Source organism: Buteo buteo, chromosome 14 (assembly GCF_964188355.1).
Source record: "Buteo buteo chromosome 14, bButBut1.hap1.1, whole genome shotgun sequence".
NCBI lineage: Eukaryota > Metazoa > Chordata > Aves > Accipitriformes > Accipitridae > Buteo > Buteo buteo.
Genome location: NC_134184.1, coordinates 4,305,575 through 4,331,880, shown reverse-complemented (window position 1 = coordinate 4,331,880; position 26,306 = coordinate 4,305,575). Strand labels below are relative to the sequence as shown.

Below are 26,306 nucleotides of genomic sequence, written 5' to 3'. Positions count from 1 at the left end.
ATATAATCTATGATAGTATGAGTTCACAACCTCTATCTTGTTAAGGAAGATGTTTACAGATTAGCCTGAATCTTACAGTTTTGACTTTGTAAATTTACCATCTCTGTGGAATTAAAGAGGAGATGACTTTGAAGTTTATTTAAAAACTATTTTCTATGCAGCATTTGTGCTTAAGGTGATGCCGAGTATCTAGATTTATTCTGGCTGCTCCCTGGTGTTTATGCGGGAGGTCATGCACCTTTTCTGAGAGGTGCACACTTTTTTGGGACAGTGGCGTTTAGGTGGCCTTAGATTGTGTTTAAACTGGTTCAGCAACTGTGCCCTTTGTTTAAGGTGAGCTTTAGAGTAGTCTAACAGACTGATTTTTCTCTTCCCACCCCCAATATTTGAATGCACAAATACTACGTTTTGAAAAACATAAATATGCCTATCTCTGTCTCTCTAATATATAGGTATATGCTGTTCCTGCATTCTATTCCTAGCCTGCTTTAGAGAAGGCATACTTGTGGCCTGGATAAGGCCTGTTTTCATTTGGTCCTTCAGAAGTTTGTCTGGTCATACTGGTAACCGATTAATGTATTTTCAGGGCTCTGCATAGTTTAAACTATACTTTGGAGGCCAGTGTGAACAGATTCACACCCAGATTAAAAAAAAATGGATAATATTTCTTAGAATAATGGCTTAAAGGGAGTTTAACATATCTCCTTCCCCATGCCAAAGGTTAAACATGGAAACTGGCATCTCTGGTTTATTTCTGAGTAAATTAGTGGATTCTAGTTTTCAGGTTTTTGGTATTGCTGCCCAGCAATCATCTTTTTCCTTACTTAAGTAGTGGTTGTGAAGATGCTTTAGTGTTCTTTAAATTCAGTTTTAAGAAGTGAGACAAACTTCTTGCAGTTGTATTCAGTTTCAGGTAAGGCTTTTTTATTCTGGTAGCTTTTTCTTTTCTAAAGAAACACTTCCAGCGTATCACTTTCTTTTGCAGTATGTGCTCCTATTTGATATAGTGAGTACAGATATTTAAAATGGCACAGTATAGTGTCACAGGTGGTGACATAGCTTGTGTGGTGGGTCTGACCTCTGAAATGCAGTGTGTTTTGGAGCCAAGTAACTGTAAGTTTTTATTTTGAAGTAGAACTTGGAACAAGTGATGAGGTCTGGCAGGCTGGGCAGCACCGTTCTTCACCACCACCACCTCCTTCCTCTAGTGAGTTGCATCTGGCTCTGTTGCTTTCCCAATAGCCAATTAACCTTTTACTTCTGAGGCTAGTTGCTATCACAGTCTACCTGCCTGCTGCTAATGCAACTCAAGGTGATGGTAATACTCCATCTCCTTCCCAAACCCTCAAACAAAACAAAAGCCAGACCTCCAGAAATAACTACAGTAGCCAAAGGCAGGTGTAGTGAGAGAAAAGTGGAATGCCACAGCCTTTCCCCCTCTAGCATGTTTATCCATCTGCTTGTATCACGTACTGTATTCACTTAAGAGGTGCTATGCTATTCTGCTGTAAGCCTGTACAGGAGGCTGTAGTTTGCTTTTCTTCAGCACGGCTCATTTTTTAAAATATTTGTTCTAATGAAGGATGCTACTGTACCTCTAAGTGTTGTCTTTTCTCTCTTTTGTGTGTATATAAATGTGTGCATATTCTTAAGATCTTTTGGCTTCAAAAGTTCTGCTTATTTCATTCTAAACACGGTTGGAGGAACTCTTACTTGCTGAACTGCTGGAGAGTTACTACTTTTGTGATCCATGACAATACCTAGGCGTGTTGCTGTTTTAAGCCTTTTCCAGCTTAAAATAAGTCTGCATAGGATGAAGTTCTGTATTTGTTAGTACTAAATTTACAGGTTGATGCCTGGGCAGGTCATGGGCCACTCCTATATATGTTCTTTATTCTGAGCCTTCAGGATAGCAGCAACAGGGCCCAATTGTTTGAGCTGATAGGTCGTTTCTGTGTCTAGCAGAAAGCTTCAAGGTGTTCTTGCACATCGACCACGTTCTGTTGTAGAGCATTTTACGAGTTCAGTATTTTCTAGGTTATTGAGTGGATGCTTCTTATAATATGTTCCTACAGTATATTTCCTAGGGGAGTTCCTTCCCAGTGTTGAATGGACAGTTCCTGTATTGTGAGGTGATCTGTTAAGTCCCTACCTCTTTCAACAGACGTCAGTGTGCCTGGTGGTTTTGGTGGGTTTTTTTGTTTTTTTTTTTTTCCCCGCCTCCTGGTAGGACTCCTGAATCTTGTCTGTCTTTGGATGTTTTATCTGGCCACTTCAACAGGATTTTTCTGTTCTGCTTGGTTATTTTCTAGGTTGTTTAAACCTCTGTTGGACCTTCCTTTTGCTGTCAGCTCTGCTTCTCACCCTGCATTTAGCCCATGTGATTTAGAGGCTTTTTAGCCCAGCTAGCTATTCCAGTCATCCTTGAGCTGTGCTGCTTATCTGCTCTGCTTTGTACATGGCTGCAGGCAGCTGCATATACAGGTCTGTTCCCTTCTGGTGAGTTATAAGCTGTAGATGGGAGACTGTATTTGTGGAAGGTGACAATTTTTCTGGAACTGTTTGTGATTACCAGACTACTTATGCCCCTTCCCTTCCCCATTGGATCTGCCTCCTTGCTGGCTGTGTGTCAAGAGGCAGAAAAATCAAGGCAGTCGTTCCCCAGTACAGTAGTGAAAGAATTCATCAGTTGCATGCAGGTATTTCATGGAAACCTTTTCCAGATTTTCCTGTGAAGAAAATTTGAGGGTTGGGACAAAACCACTTTGAAAAACAGACCTATGATAACAGTTTCTACTGGAATTCTTTTCTGTGGACCTTCCTTCATAATCTCATTCACCAATAAGTTCTTGAGTAAGTATGGTAAGTTGTTACCCACACTGTTTAGCTAATTTTAACTCACAAAAACCCCTAGGCCATCATCTGCCATGTTGGTCTGAGGAGTGCCAGAGCCTGCCCTAGAGAAGGAGGATAGATAGGACTGTGGAAAGGGATGTGCAGGAGAGGAAGGAGCGAGAATGGGGGAAAAGCAGCTAGATTGGCTCAGTTACTTCTCTGGCCACTCCTGACAGATGGCAGGTTCTGAGCCTATGCAGCCAGTGGTGCTGGGGTTAAGCCCTTTTCTCCTGAGTGAATTACTGTTACTGTCTTCTAATAAGTAGCACCCTGAGTTTGGGTGATCTTGAAAACACCATATGTAAGTCTGAGTCTGAGAACATATGATTCAATGACTGTATGCATCAGATTGTTTGGGGTCTCCTGTAAATTTCATGAGCTTGTTTAAAACCAGCTCTGTGTTTACATAGGGAAGTTTATTTTCAATAAGGGTAGAGCAGCTACAGTTGCTCCTGAGACCTCTCCATCCTCTCAGCCACTTCTTTCTCAGAGATGGGAAACATTTGCCTACAACTAGCTGTTTCAGGTACCAGGGAACCAACAAGTACAAAGCCTGTATTATTGCCATTGCTTCTGTGTGGTAAGATAATTATAAGGGGCTCTTGCACCTGGAAGCAGCTGGGCACTGGGAGTGTGTTTTGCCACATCAGCGTGCTGTGAGTGGAAGAATTCCCTCACCAAATGATCCTGAAAGAGAAAACACGAGATTCTGGATAGCTGTGTTTTTGTACATGGCATACCTCCTTGTTGCTTGGAGCTGCTCCTGTTAAACTGGTGTTACGTGCAGATTCAAATATCTTGGCTCGAATGAGGATACCAAAAAGTGTGTTTAATTGTCCATAACTAACGTGCTAAAAGACAGAGGAAAAGTTTTAGTATCACTTGTTTTGTCTAAAGCAGGGTTGGAACTGTTCAGTCATTTCCTGCAGCACTGGGAGGCCTGGCAGTGAGTTGGCTGGTTTGCCACATACCCATAAGCCCACAGAAGAGTATATGTTGCCAAGGGACCTAGTGCGTATAAAAGTTTATTATGCTGTTTTCCCTCCTTCATGCTTTCTGTCTTTCGTTCTGCTTATGCTGTCACTGAGGCTGAATCCACTACTGACTGTGTAATACAGTAATTGTGAATCTCTGCATTCGTAATTTCCAGGAGGACAGACAATGGAATCTCCTTTTCTAGGATCAGTCTCTTCAGACGGACAGGTCCTTTCCAAGCTTTGGGAGTATGGCAATTTACACTAACATAGGTCCGTTTGGCCCACTCAGTTCCCAGAGCAGACATGGTTGACAGACTGCGAAGGTCACATACAGCTCAACTACAGACTTCCCAAATGGATTTTCCAAATCTTGCCTTTGCTTGTCCTACTTTGACATTGTTTAGTTTTTGCTATGTTTGGGGTCCTGCATTCCCTGAGGGTAGAACAAGGCTTTTGTCTGGCTTAAAAAAAAAAAAAAAAAAGCTGGGGGTTGGGGAGAGAGAGAATGAACTGCTTGTGATTCTTATGGCACTACAATTAAACCAACTATTGCCGCTCTCAAAAATAGAGGGGTGTTGGGGAAAACTCTTCAATATCTACTACTTAGACAAAGAAAGAACTAACTTTCTTGGCATGGAATGTATTCTGAAATTATTCTTTTATAAAATATTCCTTATTGTTTGTCTGTACCTTTGACTATGCAAAGTAGATCAGTGGTACGCAGGTGTCACAGGTATGTTTCTAAAGCAAATGCTGGTGGATGTTTATGGTGAAACTTGATATATTCTCTGCAGCCAGATAATTAGTCTTCAAGGCTGAAGTATGCTGCTGAATGTGTGGAGGAGTGACAGGACTTTCAGAAGAACTTGTTTGATATGCAGTGTGTAAGCTTGTGTATATACAACAGAGGTTCTAGTGCTTGCTGCTACACTGGCAAATCTGTGTGTGGACAGACTGTCATCAGGCACTGGAAGTTTTTCTTGCACAGTTTCACCACTTCTGTGTGTTTCATAAACTAAGGGTGCTAATGGATGAGTGCTGATAAATCTTGCTGGGAGCTGAAGATGTTACTGCTGCATTCTTTCTTATGGTCTGTTTTTGGCATTTTCAGTATCGGGCACTAGAGTTTTGAACAGGTCATTTAGTACATCATGTGTGAGTATTGGCAATGAAGAAGCTGGGGCACTTTTCTGGTGATGAGCTGAGAAGCTTTGGCAGAGGGCTTGAGCAAGCATCTTTGAGAGATGGGGACTTAAGTTATTGTAGCAAGACTTGCAAGAGTTTGTCTAGTAGTACCTTAAGCTGACAAAGTCTTTTTTTGTGAGCTTAGCTAAAGTGAGTTGCAAGTCATGTCAGAGAATATACACCTTTTCTGTGTAAGAGATGATTTGACATACTGGCTGGAAACCAGTGGATCCCCCTTGGTTCGTTAACTTATTTTTGATTTATGGATGTTACAGCATGCCGAGTTATGTGGTTTCAGGTATCTTGTGATACCACATTGAGTTAAAATATTTTGTGTCAGACTTTGTTGCTGGGAAATAACTGGATGTGATGACTGCCCCAGTTGACTAACCATATAGGGGAACTGCTGGTGGTACTGTTCACAACTGCTGCTTGTTCACAATTAAAGAGCAGTTCTGTGTAAGGTACAAAGGTTCAGAGCAGTTAAAGCCAAGAGGTGCATGTGTAGACAAGTGCAGTCTGTAAATTCTGGACATTAAAAGTATACATCTAAAAAAAAGACAAAGATACAGGTTGCACCAGGTGGTATTTACATTAGAGTAAAGTGAATCTGCTGCACATCATCTAGTACTTAATTTTTAGTAAGTAGTATTTGTTGTATCTGTGTGAAATATTACAGCTCTACAAGATTCGTGTGACAAATACACTGGATGCAGCAGGTTAATTTCTTGAAATGGCCTGGAGTGTTCCTTCTCAGGTGGTTCATGAATCTCTCCTGAATGGTGCTGTTCTCTTCTTATCCAACTACCTGCTTGGACAGGAGCAGGGAAAGTGGCATTTGAAAGCCCATGCCACAACTCAGTGAGTGGAGACAGTAAGTCAAGCCAGAAGTTCCCTGTATGCCTTTCACTGGAAGGGTACATGCTTGCTGGTGCCATGAATGTAATTCCCATCCTCTCCTGTGATGTCCAGTTTGAATGAAGATTTTCTTATTTTCTGAGAGAAGAAAGAGGAGGAAGAGAAATAGTGTAAGAGTAGAGTATTGGAAGTAGGCTGCAAGCTGGAAGTCTTGAATGGTCTGTCAGGGCAGCAAAAGTTTTGGACCCCCTATCTTGATCTCTGGAGATCCCATGTTTTTGATGGTAGGCTTTGGGAAGAGAGTAGGGAGAGGAAGCAATACATGGTGAAGTTTGAAGTGGCATTGATGAGGATGCAAATGCCAATGTTATGGCAGAAGCTGTAGAAACAAGGCAATTCCATGTTAGGAGCAATGCAAGAGGGACAGCATAACCTCCAGTTGCTAAGTATGTAAATGAACCTTTTTCACAAAGCTTTTTGAGATTAGAATACAGTCTGACAGAAGGGAACTCTGCCCTACCTCCGGGTGTATGCAGGTGCCTATTTAAAACTCTCTTGTTAAAAGAGAGAATGAAGTATAAGTTTTCAGGTTGTAACCTGCTGTTTCTGAAATGATCAAACTGTGTCGCTATGGTTTCAAGCATCAACTCCTTACTTGTACCCCTTCTCCTTTAAAAAGTGAATTCCTTTAGTGTTCAGATCCTTTGGCACTATAACATTAATAGATCCGTACCCTTGTGTTGGTCTTCCTACCCCTTCCTCCCTCCTATTGCAGTCTTCCCAACTTTGTATGACAGCTGTTCATCAAGTCAATGTTACTGAGTTCCTGAGCTAATAAGCCTACTGTAATAGAAAAGAGGTAGGCTGAGATAAAAACCCAGATCATAGAATCATATAGAATGGTTTGGGTTGCAAGGCAACTTAAAGATCATCTAGTTCCAACCCCTCTGCCATGGGCAGGGACACCTTCCACTAGACCAGGTTGCTCAAAGCCCCATCCAACCTGGCCTTGAACACTGCCAGGGATGGGGCAGCCACAGCTTCTCTGGGCAACCTGTTCCAGTGCCTCACCACTCTCAGTGAAGAATTTCTTCATTTGCATCTAATCTAAATCTACTTTCTTTCAGTTTAAAGCTGTTACCTCTTGTCCTATCACTACATGCCCTTGTGAAAAGTCCTTCTCCAGCTTTCTTGTAGGCTCCCTCTAGGTACTGGCAGGCTACTATAAGGTGTCCCTGGAGCCTTTTCTTCTCCAGGCTGAACAACCCTAACTGTCTTGGCCTGTCTTCATAGGAGAGGCGCTCCAGCCCACTGATCATCTTTGTGGCCCTCCTCTGGACTCGCTCCAACAGGTCCATGTCCTTCTCATGTTGGGGGCCCCGGAGCTGAATGCAGTGCTCCAGGCAGGGTCTCACCGGAGCGGAGTAGGTGGTTCATTGTGAGTTGAAGCTAACAAGCCTTTGATGTGGCTGAACTGATGCTCTGCATTTGGTTTGGGTGTCTGCAGTGAGCTTCCTAGTGTGTCTGTAATACTTGTCTGATCTTTTTCTCTGTTATCTGTAGCACCCTGTTAGCTAGGCTGATAGGAAGTTGTCTACACAGAGCTTCTGCTATTACACTCTTCCTGCTAGGAGGCTGCTGATAGTGAAAACAGTGACTCCCAAGCACATTGGGAACTGTCAGCTCTTATAAGATTGTGAATAGGAGGACATTGCTCCCCATCTTAAAAACCATATTTTTCCTATGTCTGTTCTGTGGTCATGTGCTACTGTTACATAAATACACAAAGCTTCAGCAAATTACTTTTTATTATTAGTGACTATAACTATCTGGCAACCCTAACATATGCAGCACAAATGTATGTCAGACAAAATATTAAGGCACAAATTCTGATACAAGAAATAAAATGTTTGCCATTGTGTTAGCGTTGGTGTTCAGTAAACTGCCCATTGGCTGGAAACAAGTTTTTAAGCATTTTACAGGTGTCTTAGAATTGGGGGTGGGGAATCAATGAAAAATTGTGCAGGGCTAATATGCTTATTCTTTTGATGTTTTCTTCCTATGGTACAAAAGATGTTAAGTTGCCTGAAACATGCATGTACTCACTGATGCATCAGTAACTTTCACTGAAACAGCTCTGATAGAATTGCCCTTAGCTCAGTATAGTACTGACCCTGGAGCAGTTTGAAAAAATGTCTGTGTACTTGATCACTGAAGTCTATTGCTTGCATAGAGAAACAGGAGGAGGAAAAACACAATTCAGTGTTCTACCTATGTATTAAAGTATTAAAGTTCAAGTATTAACGTGTTTTATGTTAACCTATTTCCACATTAGTAGTGGAAAAGAGTTGCCTGAAAGAATTGGAGAAACGTTATTTCACTTACTACCTTATTTTCAAGATCTTTAAATACGTTGAGTAAGACACTGCACTTTCATTTTGATGTTTCATCAAGGTTTGTTTTTTGGAATGCATAATGGAATTTTCAACTGCATTACAGTTTAGCAAGCATATCTTTGTAAATCATTTGTGGCTATTTCAATGGCGAGTTAACTAGCCTCTGTTTTCTCAAGGGATATTTCTAACTTTCAAGCTGGAGTACTTCCACTTTCAGCTATTTTTCTTTGGCCTGGCTTTGATTTATACAAGTGCTAATTATAGGGGCTTTGAATTTGTGTGTATACATAGTTTCACAAGGTCATAGACATTTTTAATGAACTGGCTGAAATGCTGCTTATGTATTGCTAGGTTGTTAGATAAACAGATCACTATGTCTTCTAAATGTTGTTTCATTAATCAGTTCAAAAAGAGAGGAAAAAAAATAATAGCAATACCAGTGTAAAGCAGATTTTTAGTTTCGTCTCCTAAAGTTATATCTTTATTGTCTTTGCAGGCATCAGAAGGTGTCACCTTCATTGGACCTGACACACATGCTATTCAAGCTATGGGAGACAAGATTGAAAGCAAATTGTTAGCCAAGAATGCAAAGGTCAACACGATCCCTGGCTTTGATGGAGTAGTCAAGGTGAGAAATCATTTAATTACTGTCTGCCCACTGTAGGAACAGTGTCTAAATCGAAGTACACCTATTGAAGGTCTGATGCGGAATGTAATTATAATTTCAACTTCTTTTTCAATAAGATGTAATTAAAAATGGGGTACAGATTTTTACTAGTGAGAGAGCTTTGGAGAAGAAAAGTCCTTCATAATAAATAATGTATTAAGGACTGCTTCTATGTCCTTCTAAGCCTCTAAAAATATTTTGCTTTAAATTTAACATGAAGGCAGGTAAATGTGTTAAGTATCAGGTGTGGATTTGACTATCTGCACATATTTTTACGTCTTTACTTCTTGTTGGCCGAGATCTTGGCAGCCCTAAGTTAACAGTGAAGTTTGTTACACTGTACGAAGCATCCATTTTACGATCTGTGCTGATGGTGTAGATTTCCATGTGTTGCAAAACTTGGGGTGAGGATGAGGGGGGAATTTGGTGGGTCTTTGTCCGAATCTACATCTAGTGTTCTTCCTGGAGTTTTAGAAGGAATGATTTCCAACAGTTTTTTAAAAGCATTTTGGTTGTTTGTTTTTATTTTGTAAGGTGAAATAAAGTATGTCTTAGTTTTGGTTTATTTTCTGCTATAGTGAATAAGTATTAAGTTTTCCTGTGTGTCTTTACATACTGTCTGTGTTAATGAAGGTAAATAAGCTTTTTCCTTTAAAACCTTTGTCGTATACGCCTGAAACTTTCATGTGTTTTAAAATGTTGACCTCCTGGGTTGAAATTTTTCATGCTAGACATGTCAAGTTAGATTTTTTTCAAATGAACTTTGAGTAAAACTTTGAGTTGCATGAAAAAGTGAGAAGTTTATTTCAACAGCACTTCAATGTAGTGAAGGGAAAGCTTTTCAGATTTTATTTATGACAATTGATATTGACCTCTGATCATCATAAATCTTATTTACATGATGAAATAGGAAATGTCAAGATAACTGGGAACAACTGAGTATATTGATGGAATGCAGACTGTATTTTAAGGAGCAACATATACTAGGGCAATGGTGTTTAGCATCATGTCAGCTAAGTTGGATTTTTAAACTCTGTTAGGAGGAAAAAAACCCAAACCCAACTGAATGAGAAAGGTGAATAGAGTGCAAAGGGGCTAAGCCTCCACAAAATTGTCTGTTGTGATGAGGATGCCTGGAGAACTGGGTGAGTGAGGGAGAATGATAAAATGAAATATTTGAGGTCAAAAATGCACAAGAGAATTCCTCAGTACTTGTGATGGAAATGCTGGGTGTGTAATGCCTGGCAGTGGGATATGCTGCGACAGGTAAAAAGCCCAGACTTGTTTCTCGAGGCTGGCATTTGTGCCAATGCTGAAGATTGGCAGTGATAAGTTGAACACAGCATTCCTTCAGGTTTTTGTTGCATGTTTTAGCAGTCTTTGTGTATGTGGTCCATTAGTGTTTATAAGATGTAACAGCAGCCAAACTATTGTGCATAAGATCCTCTGTTCTGTCTGATATTCTGTATATTCTTCTAGAAATCCTGAAAATAACTTCTAGGAAAACCTCTAATTAGGAGATAACTTTGAATTACTCATCTAAACCCCACAAAACTTTCTAATGCAGAATCAAATACTCAAAATGCTGGTTTTATCACTGTATCAAGTTAAAACTTATGTAAGGGTCTGTTATTCTGCTAATACAAAGAAACAAACCTGGCAACATAGGATACTGGTTAATGAACAGATAGCCATATAACCAGTGAAACTGAGCTACTTACCTGTATGCACTTGTTTCTGAGACCTTTAATTGCACTGTTTTTTGACAATCATCTGAAGTCCTGACACAAAATGAAAGAACATAAGTGGTCCGGTTGGCAATTGGCTATATGCAATGATAGTCTTAACACTGAATGAACCGGAATGTGGGATTGAGTTGACAACTCCAATCCTCAGCTATTGAAAGGAACTATGCAGTAGTTACTTAATCCTGAAGTGTCCATATCATATCAATTTCACATTCCTCAGCCTTGCACTAGTTCTGATTATCTGAAGAGTGTTGATGAAAAAGAACACAAGATTAAAAAAAACACTGCAGTGTACTCACCAAGTAAGACAAAGGAGATTCCACAGAAATTGCCAGTGTTGTAGTTTCCATCGGAAAGGGGAGATTAAAAATTTTAGGTTAACCAATGCTTTGGTTACCCGTTCTAGGAAATAAAACTTCTGATAATTGATATTCTCATTCTCTCTATGGATCTAAATATGTTCCTGTGTTTGTCCTCCAATCTCCTTCCTGTGATAATGTGTCTTTTACTAGGATGAATACCCGAGTAATTAGGTCATACAGGATGCCTGATCTTTGGTTAGAGCTTGATGTACTATTTTGCCAATTCAGACTCAGATAGGAAGGGCAAAGCTGTGTGATACCAGATACAATCAGAAGAGCAACACACAAGGAATTGCAGACTGTATATGATTTCTGCCATTCTGTAGGAGACTTGTTTTGGTCACAAACTTAGAAAGCTTTCAAAAATCTTTGAGGGCTCTTTTTTCTTGAGAAACAAAATTTTTAAAGGTCCTGGGAAGGAGTTAAGTGTCTATTTGATACTTGAGGTGATTAGAGGTGGCTTCATCTTTCTGGTGGAGTCTAATAAAGCTGGAAGAAAACAGCATTCATGCCTCTGACAATACCAGAAGTTAAGAAAGATCAGTTGCATGTATTCTTTGTGGATGAATAGTTAAAGCAAACATAGGGTAACAACTTCTAGCACTTTGTTATTCAACTCGGGACTGCACTGAAAATCTTTGTTACTTGAAGAATTGTCTTTATCCAGCACTTGTTAAATAGCGCTGCAAATACATAAGTCCTTCATGAATAAAGGGTGTTTTCCTCCTCTTATCTATGTTGCTTAGCTCTTACAGGTAGCAGTCACTGGAGTTGCTAAGCTTTTGTAATAACATCTTGGAGAAGTTGCATGCAGAAAAATTCCCAGTGAGTAGAAATTAAATTAGAAAGTTAAGAGAAGGAAGCCCTTCAACAGCATATTTAAGAACCTGGAAGGATTGAAGAGGAGGATGCTTGGTATAACACACACAACTAACTGTTCTTATATAGGCAAACACTGTAGCAAATATGAAACTGAGAATGGAAAGATGTGGAGCGAGAGTGGACAAAGGGTAATTTTATTCTCATCCCTGATTCAGTTTCTCTATTGGCTGAGGCAAGGGTTATCCAGTCTACACACATAAGGAACCCGAGTCTGGTGCTGTCAATTAGAGAGCCAACAAAAGCATTCAAAGGTAGTTAATTACAATTAGTTTCCTAAAACCTGATTGGGAGAGATAGTGGTAAATAGCCTTAATCAAAAGAATTAGTGTTAATTCACATGAGCAATGACTATACTAAAGTTAGAGCTGAGAAGATGTATTGTCTGTAAATGAGTAAAGAGGAATAAGTGACAAGAAGAAAGTGGAGGCTGAGTAATGAGTATAAGGAGATGCTGTGGTGAAAAACTGGCAAAGGAATGGCAAGGGAAGAAAGATTCCCCCCCCCCCCCCCCCCCCCCAATATTGTTTCATCATGTACAGCCAGTTTGGTTTTATGGCTGGTAGAACACAGCTGGATGTAGACCCAGAAGATAAATGTCTCTGGGTGTCTACTTAATTTCGCTGATGTCAGTAGACACGTTGAAGGTTTTCAGCAAGACTATGAATTTACTGTATTTAAGTTTCAGGTATCTGTTTTGGCTGTATTCTTGCACTGGGGTATTGACATTGGTATTAAATGATCACTGTATTGCTGGAGAGGTTGTTGGAGACTAGATATGAACTGGAGGTTCTCTAAGCCCAACACCCTCAGCCATGAAAACTATTATGTAGTTCTTCATAATTAATACAGGGTTTTACAGCTCTTGGAGTCTCTTAAACAGCTTTATCCTGGCATTCCTCTACATTAGAATAGTTTTGCTTTTTTGTCTCCACCTGCTGGTACCTGGCAGAGAGGCAAGTACATGAAATTAGGAGGTTAGAAATTCTTATGCTAGATGAGTATTTTATGTCTTTTTAACTTAATGAAATCAGCCATTTGTAAAAACACTGTGACATCATTTTATAACTCTTAGGATTTTTATAAACTTGTACCATTACTTGAACATTTTTATTTGTACAATAAAAGGTGGTGCTAAAATTATATATTTCTTTACAATCTCCAGTTTATTTTGGGAAAATGGTAGTGTAGCTAATGTGTTTTTGGAGGAAACAGCAGTAAATCATTGACGACTTTTGCTTTTAAAAAATAATTCAAAATGCTTTTAATACCAGTGTGGTTTTGTGTATTTTGCACATATGGACTTGTGTGTTATGCAGTGTCATAGCATTCATTTTTTTTCCCCATTATGGCGAGTATCCTAAGTTCTTTGCACCAAAAATCTGAAATAATTGTCCTAACTTATGAGTACTCAAACTGCTGCTGTATTTACGTAATCTGCAAGTGAAATACATGATACTAAAACATACTTTCTTAGGGAAAAAGATCAAAAGGCTTACCAGAGATTTCAATATGTCAGTGTTTATTAATTTTTGTTTATTAGTTTTTCTCTTTAAAGCACAGCGTATTTTTTTTTTTATTTCAGAAATGCTCTTTGAAGGCTAAAGAATTTGGATATGCATAGATTTTTTTTTTTTATCTTAAGAGTTTGGGTTCTAATATATTAGAACTGTAAAAGAAACAGATGTTGAAACAGTGTAAATTAATAACGGCTAGGCAGATGACTTCAGTCTGTTCAAGCCAGAACTGAGACAATTAGTGTTGCTGGTCCGATGCCGTTTATTACTTAAAGTTGTTGTATGCATGTATAAAAATACAGTGGCAGTGAAAAGTTTCCCTATAATGATTTGCAGCTTGTCTTTTCGTGGACTGCAACGTATCAGTTAGCCACTTGTTTGCAGGTAACTAAGTGAAAAAAAATTACCCTGTTTGCTTCCCCCCTCTTAATTCTATTTTGCAAATATCGGAGTGAATTTGCAAGAGAAAAGAAATGTAAAAGTTTCCTTCTCGACTATAATCGTGGCTCTTCGTCAGTCATCACTCTTCCTGCATTTTGTTCAAGAGGCTCTAATTGTCTGCATTTGGCAGGTTTAACACTTCCTGACAGAGAGGCTATTAAGGGGAAGTATTCTCGCATAACTGTCACAGGCAGGAACAAAGAACCTTCAAACTCAATGTGTGGAAACCACTAACATTCTTAAATGACCCTTTTCATGCATTTTATCCCTTTAAGCTAAAATTTGGAGGGTGCAGGGTCATAGAAAGCAGCAAGGTGTAATAAAACAGTAAACCCTGATTTTTTTTTTTGGGGGGGGAGGTTTTTTTGCTAGATTTATCTCTTGACTTAAAAACAATTGTTATTTGGAAAAATCTCATTAACAGATGTGACTGGAGTAAAAAGACTTAAAACTGATGTTGCTTTCAGGACTGCTTTGAACTTAACAAGCACCGATTTGTGGAGCAGACTAGCTAATGAAAGGAAATTAAATTTTCTGACAACTTCCCCTGCCAGCCCCCTTATTCTTCATGGGGCTGTTACTAGGTACTGAAGACTTTTAAAGAGGATTTTGTTTTATTATTGGACATAAATGAACCAGGTATGAACATTTCTTATGTATTTTTTTAAAGTTCTGACCTGGGTGCTTTTAAAACGGATTGCCTTGAAAGCTTTAAAAATATCAGGTTTCATTTTAATGTTCATAAGTCAGCCCCCATAGTTTCAGACACACTTAGCAGCTGGTGGTTTCCAGACATTACTGCCTTCCATACAAATTTTTTAATGCATGTCACGGAATAGTATAAATATTAGCAAATTTGGATGGAATTTTCAAACTTAACCCATGCCACTGTAATTTAACCCTTTTTCTTTCTAGTATTGTATAATGGAAATACATTGTTATCAGTAGAAGAAACCAGATTTAACTACTGCAGGAGAAGAGAGTTGGTTATTAAATGTAAGCAATTCAAGTACTCTCCCCCACCCTGGGTTTCCTAGTACTTTTTTCTGTACCAGGCTATAGTAGTATGAGTCAGCTGAAGCAATAGGTGGCATCAACAAAAGGATTTTTTCTAATTGTCATACACTAGTAGTGTGCAGACTCTTAAGTGGAAACAATCATGTGAATCTTCTCATTTCAGATACAGTTTAAAATGATGCATTTAATGTTTATTCTGTCTTTAGAATGAAGAACTTACGAAAGTGAAATGCTTGTGTTCTTTCTTCAGTAGACAAAAAAAAATTGTCTTTAAAGAAGTTCTGCAAGATTTTTTCTGAACCTGAATCACTCCCAAACAATAGAGAATCAACTCCCCCTACTGACAACAACCAGGAAAACACAAGAAATACCTGTGAGGATAGAAACAAGCTGGCAGTGGACAAACTTTAACGATCTGATTTATGGTCCATTATTGATTGTAAACTTCTAAATTCTAGCATTAAATTCCTACAACTGCAGAAAATAATTTTGCGATCCTGGTTGTGTTTCCTGTCAGCTGATTCCTCGTTGCTTTGAGTTTCTCAGTATACTAATGATGAGGTAGAATTTACATTCCACTTATGGTATTAATTTTACATTCCTCTGGCTGAAAAGGGTCAGAAGGTTGTAAAATCAAACATTAAATGAATCAGAGGAGACAGTAGTGCAATATATGACTGCCCTCAGGACATAGTGCAATGGCTGATGGGATTAACGTTGGGTCTCATTTCCTGCTTTTACAGGATGCAGATGAAGCTGTCAGAATTGCAAGGGAAATTGGTAAGTTCTTAAATTAGCTATGGTGGGATTTGTGTGCCTCTCAGCAGACATGGTTGACTAAATTGAATGTGTAATAAGTAATCCCTATAGAACAAATAATGTTTTAATAGTTTTTAAGTTCCCTGTTGCCTATAGGGCTGGAAGAATCTAGGCGTTAATGCCCTGTCTCTTAAATCATCACATTTTAGCTTTACAAACTGGACTTTACAGAACAAGTGCAGCCGTGATTTGTGGATTGCATGTAATATACAGTAATGAGTAGCTTGCTAAAGGAATTATTTCAAAGTATATCTGCAATTGGACACGATAGTCAGAAGTTAGGCATGGTACACTTCTCTTTATATGGAGGCTGACACCAGTGATGTTATGATCTTCATCCTTCTTCACTCTGTGGACTTCAGTTAGCTTGAATATCATGCAGAGCGCCAGCCTTTCTTCTGTGCTTTCTGGAATAAAGTCACTGTTCAGCTTCTGGATGTCTTACAGAATGGTGAAAAGAGCAACTAGCAAACTGTCTGGGACTCATTTTGATGAAGGTTAAGTGTAATATGTGCTTAATGAGTTTTGGCTTTTATTTACTAAAGCTTAATATTAGGGAAAATATTAAACCATATGCTTGAAATTACACATGTTCTTAAATGCTTTCTAGAAGAAGAATCTAATGCAGTAAGAGATTTTTCTTGGGTTTTTTTTTTTTTCATTTTCATTTTAAGACACAGTAGCAATGAGAAGCTATTTAGGTACATCACAGGTACATAATTCAAAGGATGTATCTGCATTTGAAGCTTCTCTTACTGATCTAGCTACAAATACATCTCACCTGTGTCAAAAGCTATGGCTGTGCCTTATGTGCCAAATAGAAATTGGGACTTGCACTGCTGCAGATGACTTTTCATCTGTGTAGCATCATTCCCCTTTGAGTTTAAGTTGGTTTTTTTTTACCCTGCACTGGGTAACTGCCCTGAACCCCCTTGACATAGGCCTGGCTGGCTTTTAGGCTGACATAACTGAAGTCAGCTTTTCTGTGGGTCAGTCTTTATGTCCCTGTTGGGAAATCAAGTGATTACTGATCACTGTCATGGGAGCAGAAACAAAAGGAAGATGTTATCGACCAAATTGGAACATTCGGACGAAAGCTGTAAATAAAATTGATTTTAGTCCTTGAAAAAGACATAGTATTATGACTTTATTTCAGTTCAGTTTCATTTCAATAGTCTTTCTTGCTCTTGTTTTTTAAAGATTTCCTGCAAGTATTTTTAAAGCAGTTTTGATTAATGTTAGTCGGAAGGCATTCAGTGGCTTCCTAGATAACCTTTAAAATGTATTTGTGCTTAATTTTCTTCTGAGTTCTTCTGGTGTTCTGTAGACTGGTTCCTGTCTTTGATATCAGTAGCACTTTGGAGGTCATTATATCAAGGCAGTCTTAAATCTGTAGATATTAAAGTCAATTACAGACAGCTGGGTGGTGCTTTATCTAGACGGCAAATTCTTAAACCATTTTGATACAAAAAAGTTTTGTACTATGATGGCATGCAGTGTAAGAAAAATGTCCTTTCTAGTTTTTTCCCCACCCATGTTTTGACCAGTTGATCAGTTTGGTTAAGCTTCTGTCTAATCATGACCACTGATCAGAATAAAACCCAATGATTTTTAATGTCAAAGGATCTAAAATAGGATGAAATTGAAGTCTCTTATGTATTTAATGCATTTGTCTTCATGTATAATGCACTTGATATGCAATTGAATACTTTCAGATTATTTTTAATTTCACTTATCCACAGCGTCAGTCTTCCAAGAATGTTTAAGTAATTATTAAAAAAAAAAAAAAAAATTAATTGTGGGTCAGCACCTAAAACTCTCAAACATTGCGTAATGTTCTCATGCTGCCTGCATTTTTTTCCTGCTTCTCCCTGCTAATGTTCTGTCCAAAGATCCAGTAGTAGTGGAGCATGGCACTTAAGGGTTGAGACGCTGCCTTTACCTGTTTCAGTGACTATTATTTTGGGATACAAATTTTGTCAGTATGGGAGTAAAACCTACCTTTTTCCCCTCATTTGAGATGTGCTCTCCCAAGTTGTCAAGAGAGAATGTGACAGATATATTAGGCTAAATCAGGATTTGGAAGAAGTTCAGGCACAAATTGATGTATAGGCCCCTTTCTATAGTTTCCCTTCTCTATTTGTCTCTGTGGGCTGTTCTTCTCTTGTGATCCCTTCTGTAGTGCTTAATCACATTGGCTCTTTTCCCATGCTACTTTTAAGTCTGTTTGTAAGTTGTACTTTAAGTGCTGGCTTTTTGATTTCTGAAGCATCGCTGTAACTCCAGAAAGCTTTACTCTTCAGTTTGAAAGGATTGAACAACTATGAAGTGCAAGCAGTTAACTAAATGAAAGTCTGTACCAAACTGAAGAGGTGAAACCCATGTTTTTGTCATGTTTCATTTGACATGGGTTTAGTTGGTACTAGCTTTCCAATAATGGATATTGAAAAGAATCTGGTATTGCCACATGCAATGTTGCTCAAACTGATACTGCACCATGCAGTCTGTGGTCTACTACCTGCGACTTTATAAAAATGGTTAAATGACACCTAAAACTGTCGTGGCAAAGGGTGGGAACTAACAGCTGTGGGACACCAGAAGTTTTACTCCTTTTCCCATTCAGATTCTCAGAATAGTAAGGGCCCTGGAAACAAAGCAGTCCTAACTTAATAGTACTTATTTAACAGCAAAAGTATACCTGACCATGTTCAGGTTTGACAGCTTTTTGCCTTCTTGCCTTCTAAGATCTTTTTAGACCCATCCTTCAGATGTGTCACAAGAATGTAAAACTATAGAACAAGAGTAGTTTTTGTTCTTGCATGCGGTTTTAATTTCATGTAAATTGGCATCTAATTTGAGGGAAGGGTTGAAAACCTAACACCTACTCAAAAATGTGCCTGCTTTGTGAGACTATTCATTGCTGTTGTCATGAGTCCTTATAAATGCTGTTAGAAATTGTTTGCATACCTCTCCCTTCCCACAACTAATCCAAGCAATCCATGTGAGCATACTTCAGCAATCTTGATTGCTGCTGAATAGTGCAAAACTAGTTAGGAGAATGACGAGTGACGCATCCTGATCCCAGGATCCTGTACCCAATATGTACACAAAACTTAGATTCTACAAAGTCTTCCGTGTCTTAGCGCACATCAGTCTTTGGTATTGGCCGAAGAACTGCTCTTTAGCTTAGTTCAGTGCCCCAGAGAGCGAGGAGTGTGTCAAGGCGTATTTGAGCAAAAGTTCAAATGCCCTTATTTTCAGGGGACTGCCTAATCGTCATCCTAGCTTGCAGAGGTCTGTTGCAAAGAATTTTTCTTCTCAACCTAAAAAGTTGTATGTATCTTTTCAAAACAGGCCTTACTTTTTTTATTTGTAACTATATTGCGGCTCTCTGGAATCTTTAACTGCCTTGTATACAAGGGTGGTCGACGTGTAATCAGTATACGTAAAAGGCGGGGGAAGCAAAGTGGTCCTACACTTGGTGAGTGATACCAGTAACCCATGCATCCTGTCTGATAATTTAACCATTTGAATTGTGATATATGAACTGTAATATTCTTTAGCATGGAAAGACTCACCAAGGCTCGCTGCCAACATGCCTATTTTGCTGTTGAAACGAAAGAACAGTAAATTAGGACTACACTGCTTACAGAATTAAAATCAGCAAGCCATTCAAGAGACTGTTAGACTGAAATTGTTAGCATAATTGATGATGATTTTTTCAAGTACATGTAACACTGAATAAGATAGATTAGGTGATGGAAATTGCTATAGTGAGTTTGCCTTAATAAGGCATAAAACAATGCTTATTTCAGAATTTCAGACTTGCAGCCTCTTGAGTTGGAGAGAGTCTCCGGCTGGTGATAGTGTTGCCAGAGGTGTAAGTTCGCTAGTGTTACCCAGTTAAATCTCGCTTCTTGCATGAAAATCATATGAGATGTGCTTTTTCCTTTGTTTCAAGGTAGCCAGTGACTTGTCTAGGAGCCTGGCAGTTGCCAGGGATCTGGAAAAGCAGCTACAGCATAGATAAATTGTCCTCATTTAGATATTGCATATGCTGCATTTCATGAAAATAAGTTGAACTTCACTGTTTGCTGAATGCAATCTAGAGCTATTTTGCGCATGCCCTTTTATCTCTGGAATTGTAGAGGCCTTGAAAATACTTGGTATAGTTCTGCATCGAACCCATTGTTAGTCTGTCACCTACCCCATACCCCTCTGTGGGCAGCGTCAGATATTTCATAGGAAGACATAAGAGACACTCGAGCAAGCTTATTTGTTTGGCTCTGTTTAGTCTTGCCCTTATACCTAGTAATTAGAGATTACTTTACACTCTAAAGCATGACAATTTATAGCCTTTTGGTCTTCCCTGCCTACAGGAACTTGATTTGTGCTCTACATATGCTTATCTATTACCTCTCTACAGCTTTCAGCCACATGAATACTCTGTAGCATGGGGTTTCACTGTCTAATAACATGTTATGTTGGAAACTATTTTATTGACTTTTGCTGTTTCTTTGTTAATTTAATGTTCTCTTGTACTGTTACTGCTTTCCTGCCTTCCAATCAACACTACTCTGTTTCTTATGCTTGCATCATGCCTCCCCCCCAATCTTGGTGGTTTTAATTATCTTTCAATTAAATGACTTTAGGGAGGAGATGGGCGTACTGTATTGCTGTCACTTGACAGAGCAAGAGTAGACCAACATTCCAGAAAGAAACTGTAAACTTTAGTTACACATATGATAGCAAACTTGACCATTTCTACTGGGAACCATATTCAAATGTCCGTTTCTGTCCCCAGATCAAAGCCTTTTATAGAATGTATCTTCATTTTGCAAGGACTGATGAACTCTTCTTGCCAGACAATATCAGCTGGTCTGCTATTTGGCTTAATGTTATGATTTTCATTAAACAAACTGGAGACCAAAGACTTGAAGAATCTTCTGCTATCCTGGAAATGTCAAAAACTTTCTAATCAGCTCCTTAATTTTCAAATTGCTGTACATTCATGTGGGAGAAAGGTGGAGTTCACTGATATGAATAAGAAATTGTTTTAGGAAGTTGCTTTGAAATAAAATATTGTACTACAAGATAAACAATCATTACTAAATCTGCTTTTAAACTGCATACCTTGTTACTGTACTTTTCTAGCTTTCAGAAAACTAAGGTCCTGACTCATACCCATATTAAGGCATCTGGTTGTGAGAGTAACATATTACCAGTTATGCACAATGCTGTCAGGCTTATACTGCTCACTTTTTCTTACTACTTGTCAGTTCGGGGAAAATCCTTTTTTATTGCGGGGGGAGAGTGTAATGATCTGTTTTCTGTGATATTATTACATAATATCTAAGCAGCACAGCCCTTGAGGTGCTCTGTTATTTAAAGTGTATTGCACCAGAAGTGCTGGTAAGATACAGCTTTGCTCACTGAATCTCCTGACTAATAGTTTATGAAGATCTGCTGCTTATTTTTGCTAGTAATTTTTTGAAAAAAATCATTACAGCTATAGCTTATTGCAGCAGTAACAAAGGAAGAAAATTTTGTTCCTAAAGAAATGTGAGTTTAAAAAGGTCAAATGTCTTTATTCATAAATCACTTTGTTACTTGGGAATAATTCATTCTGTGTTTTTTTGGTATAAATGAAATGGAGAAGACAACCTTTCTTGGCTTCACAAATCACTGCACTGACAGCTAAGTCTTGAAAAGAAAAATCTCTCCTCTCCCTCCAAACAAAGTGTTTTAATAAACGAAGGTATTGTCTACTGGCATTATTGGACATGTGGTCAGTTGTCATGTTCCTCTGACCAACTGAACAAAGTTTGAACTTCTGTCTTAATTGTTCCCCGCTGTTAGGCTACCCTGTCATGATCAAGGCCTCAGCAGGTGGTGGTGGGAAAGGCATGAGAATCGCTTGGGATGATGAAGAGACCAGGTGAGATGCTGTCCGAAAGCTTGCCTTGATGAATGCTGCAGTTACTGAAGTCCTATTAAGCCACTGTGAGCTGACAGTTGAGCATATATGAAATGTTAGACAGAGAAATTGGATATTATTTGGTTTTTTCCCTTTCGTATAGTGAGTGGTATACTTTGGGAGTTTGCGTGTGTCTATTTAAAATTAATGTTTGCATAAACCTTACAAAACATAGTCCATGAATTTGAGTAAAAAACCATCACTTAAAACTGCCATTAGTCCAAGATAGGCTGTAAATTTAGACTGTAAGTAACATTTTGCTGTATGCCTTTTGGAATGCTGATGTATTGTCTGTGTGTTAGGTAGAATATTTATTGGCCCTGATTCTCAAACATTAATGCATGCCATTAGTTCTGTTAAAGTTGATGAGACTGATTATTTGCTTATTTATGTGTGGAAACACATACAGTGTTTCCAGAATGTGCTCTAACAAATTGCATACTTCTGCGTTTAAAACATTTGTCTCGGCAAACTATTGTGCTTTTGCTTGTTTGAAACAATGTTTGTTTAAACACACAGACATTTTCATGTCTCTTAATATTTGTCTGAATCCTGAATGCTTCACAATGCAATGTTACTGACTCGAAGTTTTACAGTCCATTCTCTGCTGATATTACGGCAGTGAGGAGCCTGGTTTCTACCACATGTGCCACTGATGTTACAGAAAAATGTGTTCTGGGATTTTTTCAAAGACTTGTAACAAAAAGCCTATTTGATCCAAAATTAGATAACCTTCTAAATGTTTTCCTTTCCACATAGAGAGAGCAGCACACATGCTAGAATCAACTCAAAGTACAACTCAGATTTTCATTAGTTCAATTTAGTCACCTGCAAGATTTCCCTGTCATATTTTTCTGTTTCTCCAAATTTTAGATTTAAAGAAAACATGGGGTTGGGGTTTTTTTGTGCACCTTGCTACCTCTAGCCCATTTATATTAAAATCTAAATAGGAAAATAAGGTTTTGTGCATTAGAATGAAAATCTAGAATAACCTGTGTGCTTATAAGGATGCTTTGTTCTCACTGCTTTAGAATCCAGAATTACTGCCTTGATCTTGTTCAGGCAGCAATTGCATCTGTTGGACTTGAAAGGAAGGCATTCATTTCTTGTTTTGCTCAGAAAGAAGCAAAGGAACTCTATTAAAGTAACTGTTTAAAAATTGAAAACTGGATCTAAAGTCATGATTGCTAATTTGTTTTGGAGAAAAGTTGTGGTTACTGTTTAGAAAGTCACCTGAGAGAGCTGATTGGTATCAACAGAAACTAGCTAGGGATGTTCTTTTTTGTACCTTTGCATAAAAAATTAATGTAGTGATATTACTTTGACCCAGTGATATTTAATTATACTAGTTTGAGATGTTTGCCTTGTTTGTGGAAGACCTTTGAAGTACCATTCAGCTCCTTATTATTTGCCAGTGGTGTCCTTATAATAATCCTTTTGGTTAGTTATGCAAGCCTTGTCTTTACAGTGTAATTTTATAAAGTAGTATCTAAAAGGTGCTAAGAGAAAGAACACCTAGACTGAGTCACAGATCAACACTACTTACTGATACTATATTGAGGAGAAATGCTTATTTTAACATTTATGGGTAAGCAGGAATGAAGGCAAAATTAACTTGGCAAAATCCTTGTTGCAGGAAGTTAAAGTGAGATTAAGAGAACTGAAGATAGAAACAGATTTACTTTTCATTTACATATGAAGTAGAGCATTTGGGTTTCTATTGTAGTCTGTCTTGAAGAAATACCTATGAGGTTGTAAAAGATTTGTTGTATGTGTCCATTAATTGTGTTATGGAACTAGGATTGTTCCTTTTTGTGTCTGAAGAACATCCGGCTGAGTATTTTGAAGGTGATTTGACTTGTTACTGACAAAACAATGTATCTGATCATTTTAATAATACATAAAAAGTTGTTGACCTCATGTATTGTCTTGCTGCATCAAATCCATGTAATCCTAAAAATAAACTAATTTTCAGCTATTGGCAGAATCTGAAAAGCCAGTATCTGAATGGCCTCTTGTATTTCAGGGTTCACGGATGCAAGATGAGCATGAAGAATTGTTGATAACATTTTGATTTGTAAATTTGTTTTGGCTTTGTCATATGGGATTAATTCCAAATGCTATTTGATAAAAAAGCCCTTGTATAAACTAATTTTGTTTGAAACATACTTTTGGATTTTCAGGATAGTTGAAAATTTCTCATCTCAACTGGCTATGCATAATATTAAAAGAAGGCTTAAATATATTGTGTGGTGTGACATGGAAATAGCCACTGGAAATGGTAAAGACCTATCTGAACGACTTAATTGTTACTGTTACAGAATTATTCGCTGTGGTAACTTACTGGTGCTTCATCTTTCACATCTTGTAAATATCCCCAATGATTAAAATTTTGTTAGATTCTTTAAATATTATGATATTATTCCAGCTATAGCTAAGATTTCTGTAACTTTCAGCTAGTATTTCTTACTAGAAATACTAGAATAGTTTTACCACTGTTAGAATTATTTTTTTTTTTTCTTCTTGAAATAGCACTTCATGTGCATGTGACTGTGGAAGGCTGCCATGTTGCCCCCTGTGTCTTTATCTGGGTAGGGCTGCTGTTATATTTCTTCAGATATGAATCCCTCCTAACTCTCACTTCTATTGTTTTTTCCAAATTTTGGTCAAGTTCTAGTGTGGAGTTTTGTGTACAGTTCAAGCCACTAACCCACATATGAAATTAAAATAACTCTCTCTTCACTCTAATGTAATCCCTAGTCAGTTGTCTTGGTTTGAACAAGTAGAATTTAGGATACCCTTTCTACACATAATAGATACCCACTTGAAATTACATTGAAAATGAAGTGCAGTTTTCTGGAGAGTGGTTTACCTTGAATTCAGGTTTGTAGGTTCTTCACAGCCTGAGAAAGTCCTGCTGCTGTATGTATCTAAAAGTACTTCTGTCTTAGTGTAGTTGATCCATCCCAGCTCTGGTCTTGTATAGGAAGAGTGTCTGTGCTTGCATCCCAGAGAGCCTGATCCAAAAGTGCTTTCCAAATATAGTTCATTATGAAGTTCAACAAAACATGACTAGGGTAGGTGTCTGAATATCTAGAAATTTTCTGTATCATTCCTTCTTTGATTGTGGAGAAACTGAAGGCTCTCTTGCTTTCAGTAAGCTTATAACAATTGTAACTAAGTCTTTAGGCTTCATGGCTTCAAATGGTTTGCTGGCAGCTCTGAAAAGGAATTCACTTGAGGACCCTATTCTCTCCAAAGACTTAAATTTTCTGGCAGAGATTGCGATGGATCTTTGAACACACAGATACTTACTGGTGTGTGGGTTCAGTATCCTACAGGAGCTACTGGCCCTTGTTTTAAACTCTGTGGATTTGCAGATAGAAATTAGTTTCTCTAGTTAGTAGTTTCAGCTGCAAACATAACCTCTAAGTTGGAAATTTGTACTGAATTATCTTCTAACAACTCCCTTTTGAGAAATTTGGAGCTTTGTGCTAATCCCCCCCACCCCCCAACTTCTGTAACTTTTCCTAGATATTGAAATCTTGCAAGCTTACTGAGTGTCTGTTTTGAAAGCTTTCAACAAAGCAGCTTCCAGCAACAGATACTTAGAGATGAAAGATTTTTCCTTTTAACTTATAACGACAGGAAAACATTAATTGTCCTGTTACTGAAATTCTTTCTGGGTGCTAATGCCAATTTTATGAACGTAAGCTAAACATCTGCTCTCAAATTCCAAGAACCCCGTATAATTTCTCTTCTGCGGTCCTGTTGGTACCATGCTGTGTTTACTTCTGCTTTTCCACAGTTGTTGCTCTTCATTGGGATGATACAACAGGATATGTGGGACAACTACTAGAAAATTTGTTTTTGTAGTCTGCAATAATTTTCTGCAGTTTCCCACCTTCCTTCAGAAACATCTGTTGAAGTTTTTTTTCTCATGTTGTAATCTTCCAATGGCTCTGAAGGAATAAGCAGTGGAACTGGAAGAAGTTGAAATGGAATAATATGTAACAAACCATTCTGAGTCCCCTACCTCCCGAGGCAAAGGAAATACGAAGTGTGCAGTGTGAGAGGACAGTGCTTTAAAAAACTGAACAGGATTCCTTAATACAAGCCTGTACATTGAGTTTTATTACCTTCCCAAAGCAGTGCATTTGGCCTGTCAGACTGCTCTGCAAAAATTAGGAGTGTGTGGGTTTGGTATACTTGGTCTGTCCTGCACAAGTATGTGCTGTAGAAGTGTTCAGGTAAGGGGAAGGAATCAACTGGATGTGTGAAGAACAGTGTTTCCTAAAACCAGCTTTTTTTAAACACAGATTTCCAGGCTAGCTACATGTGTAAACATATGTAATGTGCTGTGACTAGATAATTTTTTTTTTTTTTAAATTTGGAGTCAAGCTGAAGCAATGGATATTAGCTTAGAGTGTAAAACCAAGCAACATTTGAGTATTTATTGGTTATTTAACTTAGTAGTCATGGTTTTAGAGGGATTCTACTGTACTAATGGTTATCAAACATCTGTTTTTAACTAGATGGCCTTTCCAATTCTGGCCTTGACAAGAAAA

At 38.2% G+C, this 26,306-nt stretch overlaps 1 protein-coding gene across 5 annotated transcripts in view; it reads left to right on the top strand.

Moving 5' to 3' along the window:
- Positions 1-26,306, top strand: part of PCCA (propionyl-CoA carboxylase subunit alpha) — a 299,411-nt gene that overhangs the window by 76,761 nt on the left and 196,344 nt on the right. For all 5 annotated transcript variants that reach the window (XM_075045914.1, XM_075045913.1, XM_075045912.1 and 2 more), the window contains 3 exons: positions 8,808-8,939; positions 15,686-15,722; positions 21,621-21,699. In XM_075045914.1, coding sequence (XP_074902015.1) covers positions 8,808-8,939; positions 15,686-15,722; positions 21,621-21,699 — 248 coding nt within the window. The remainder of the gene's footprint in view (positions 1-8,807; positions 8,940-15,685; positions 15,723-21,620; positions 21,700-26,306) is intronic.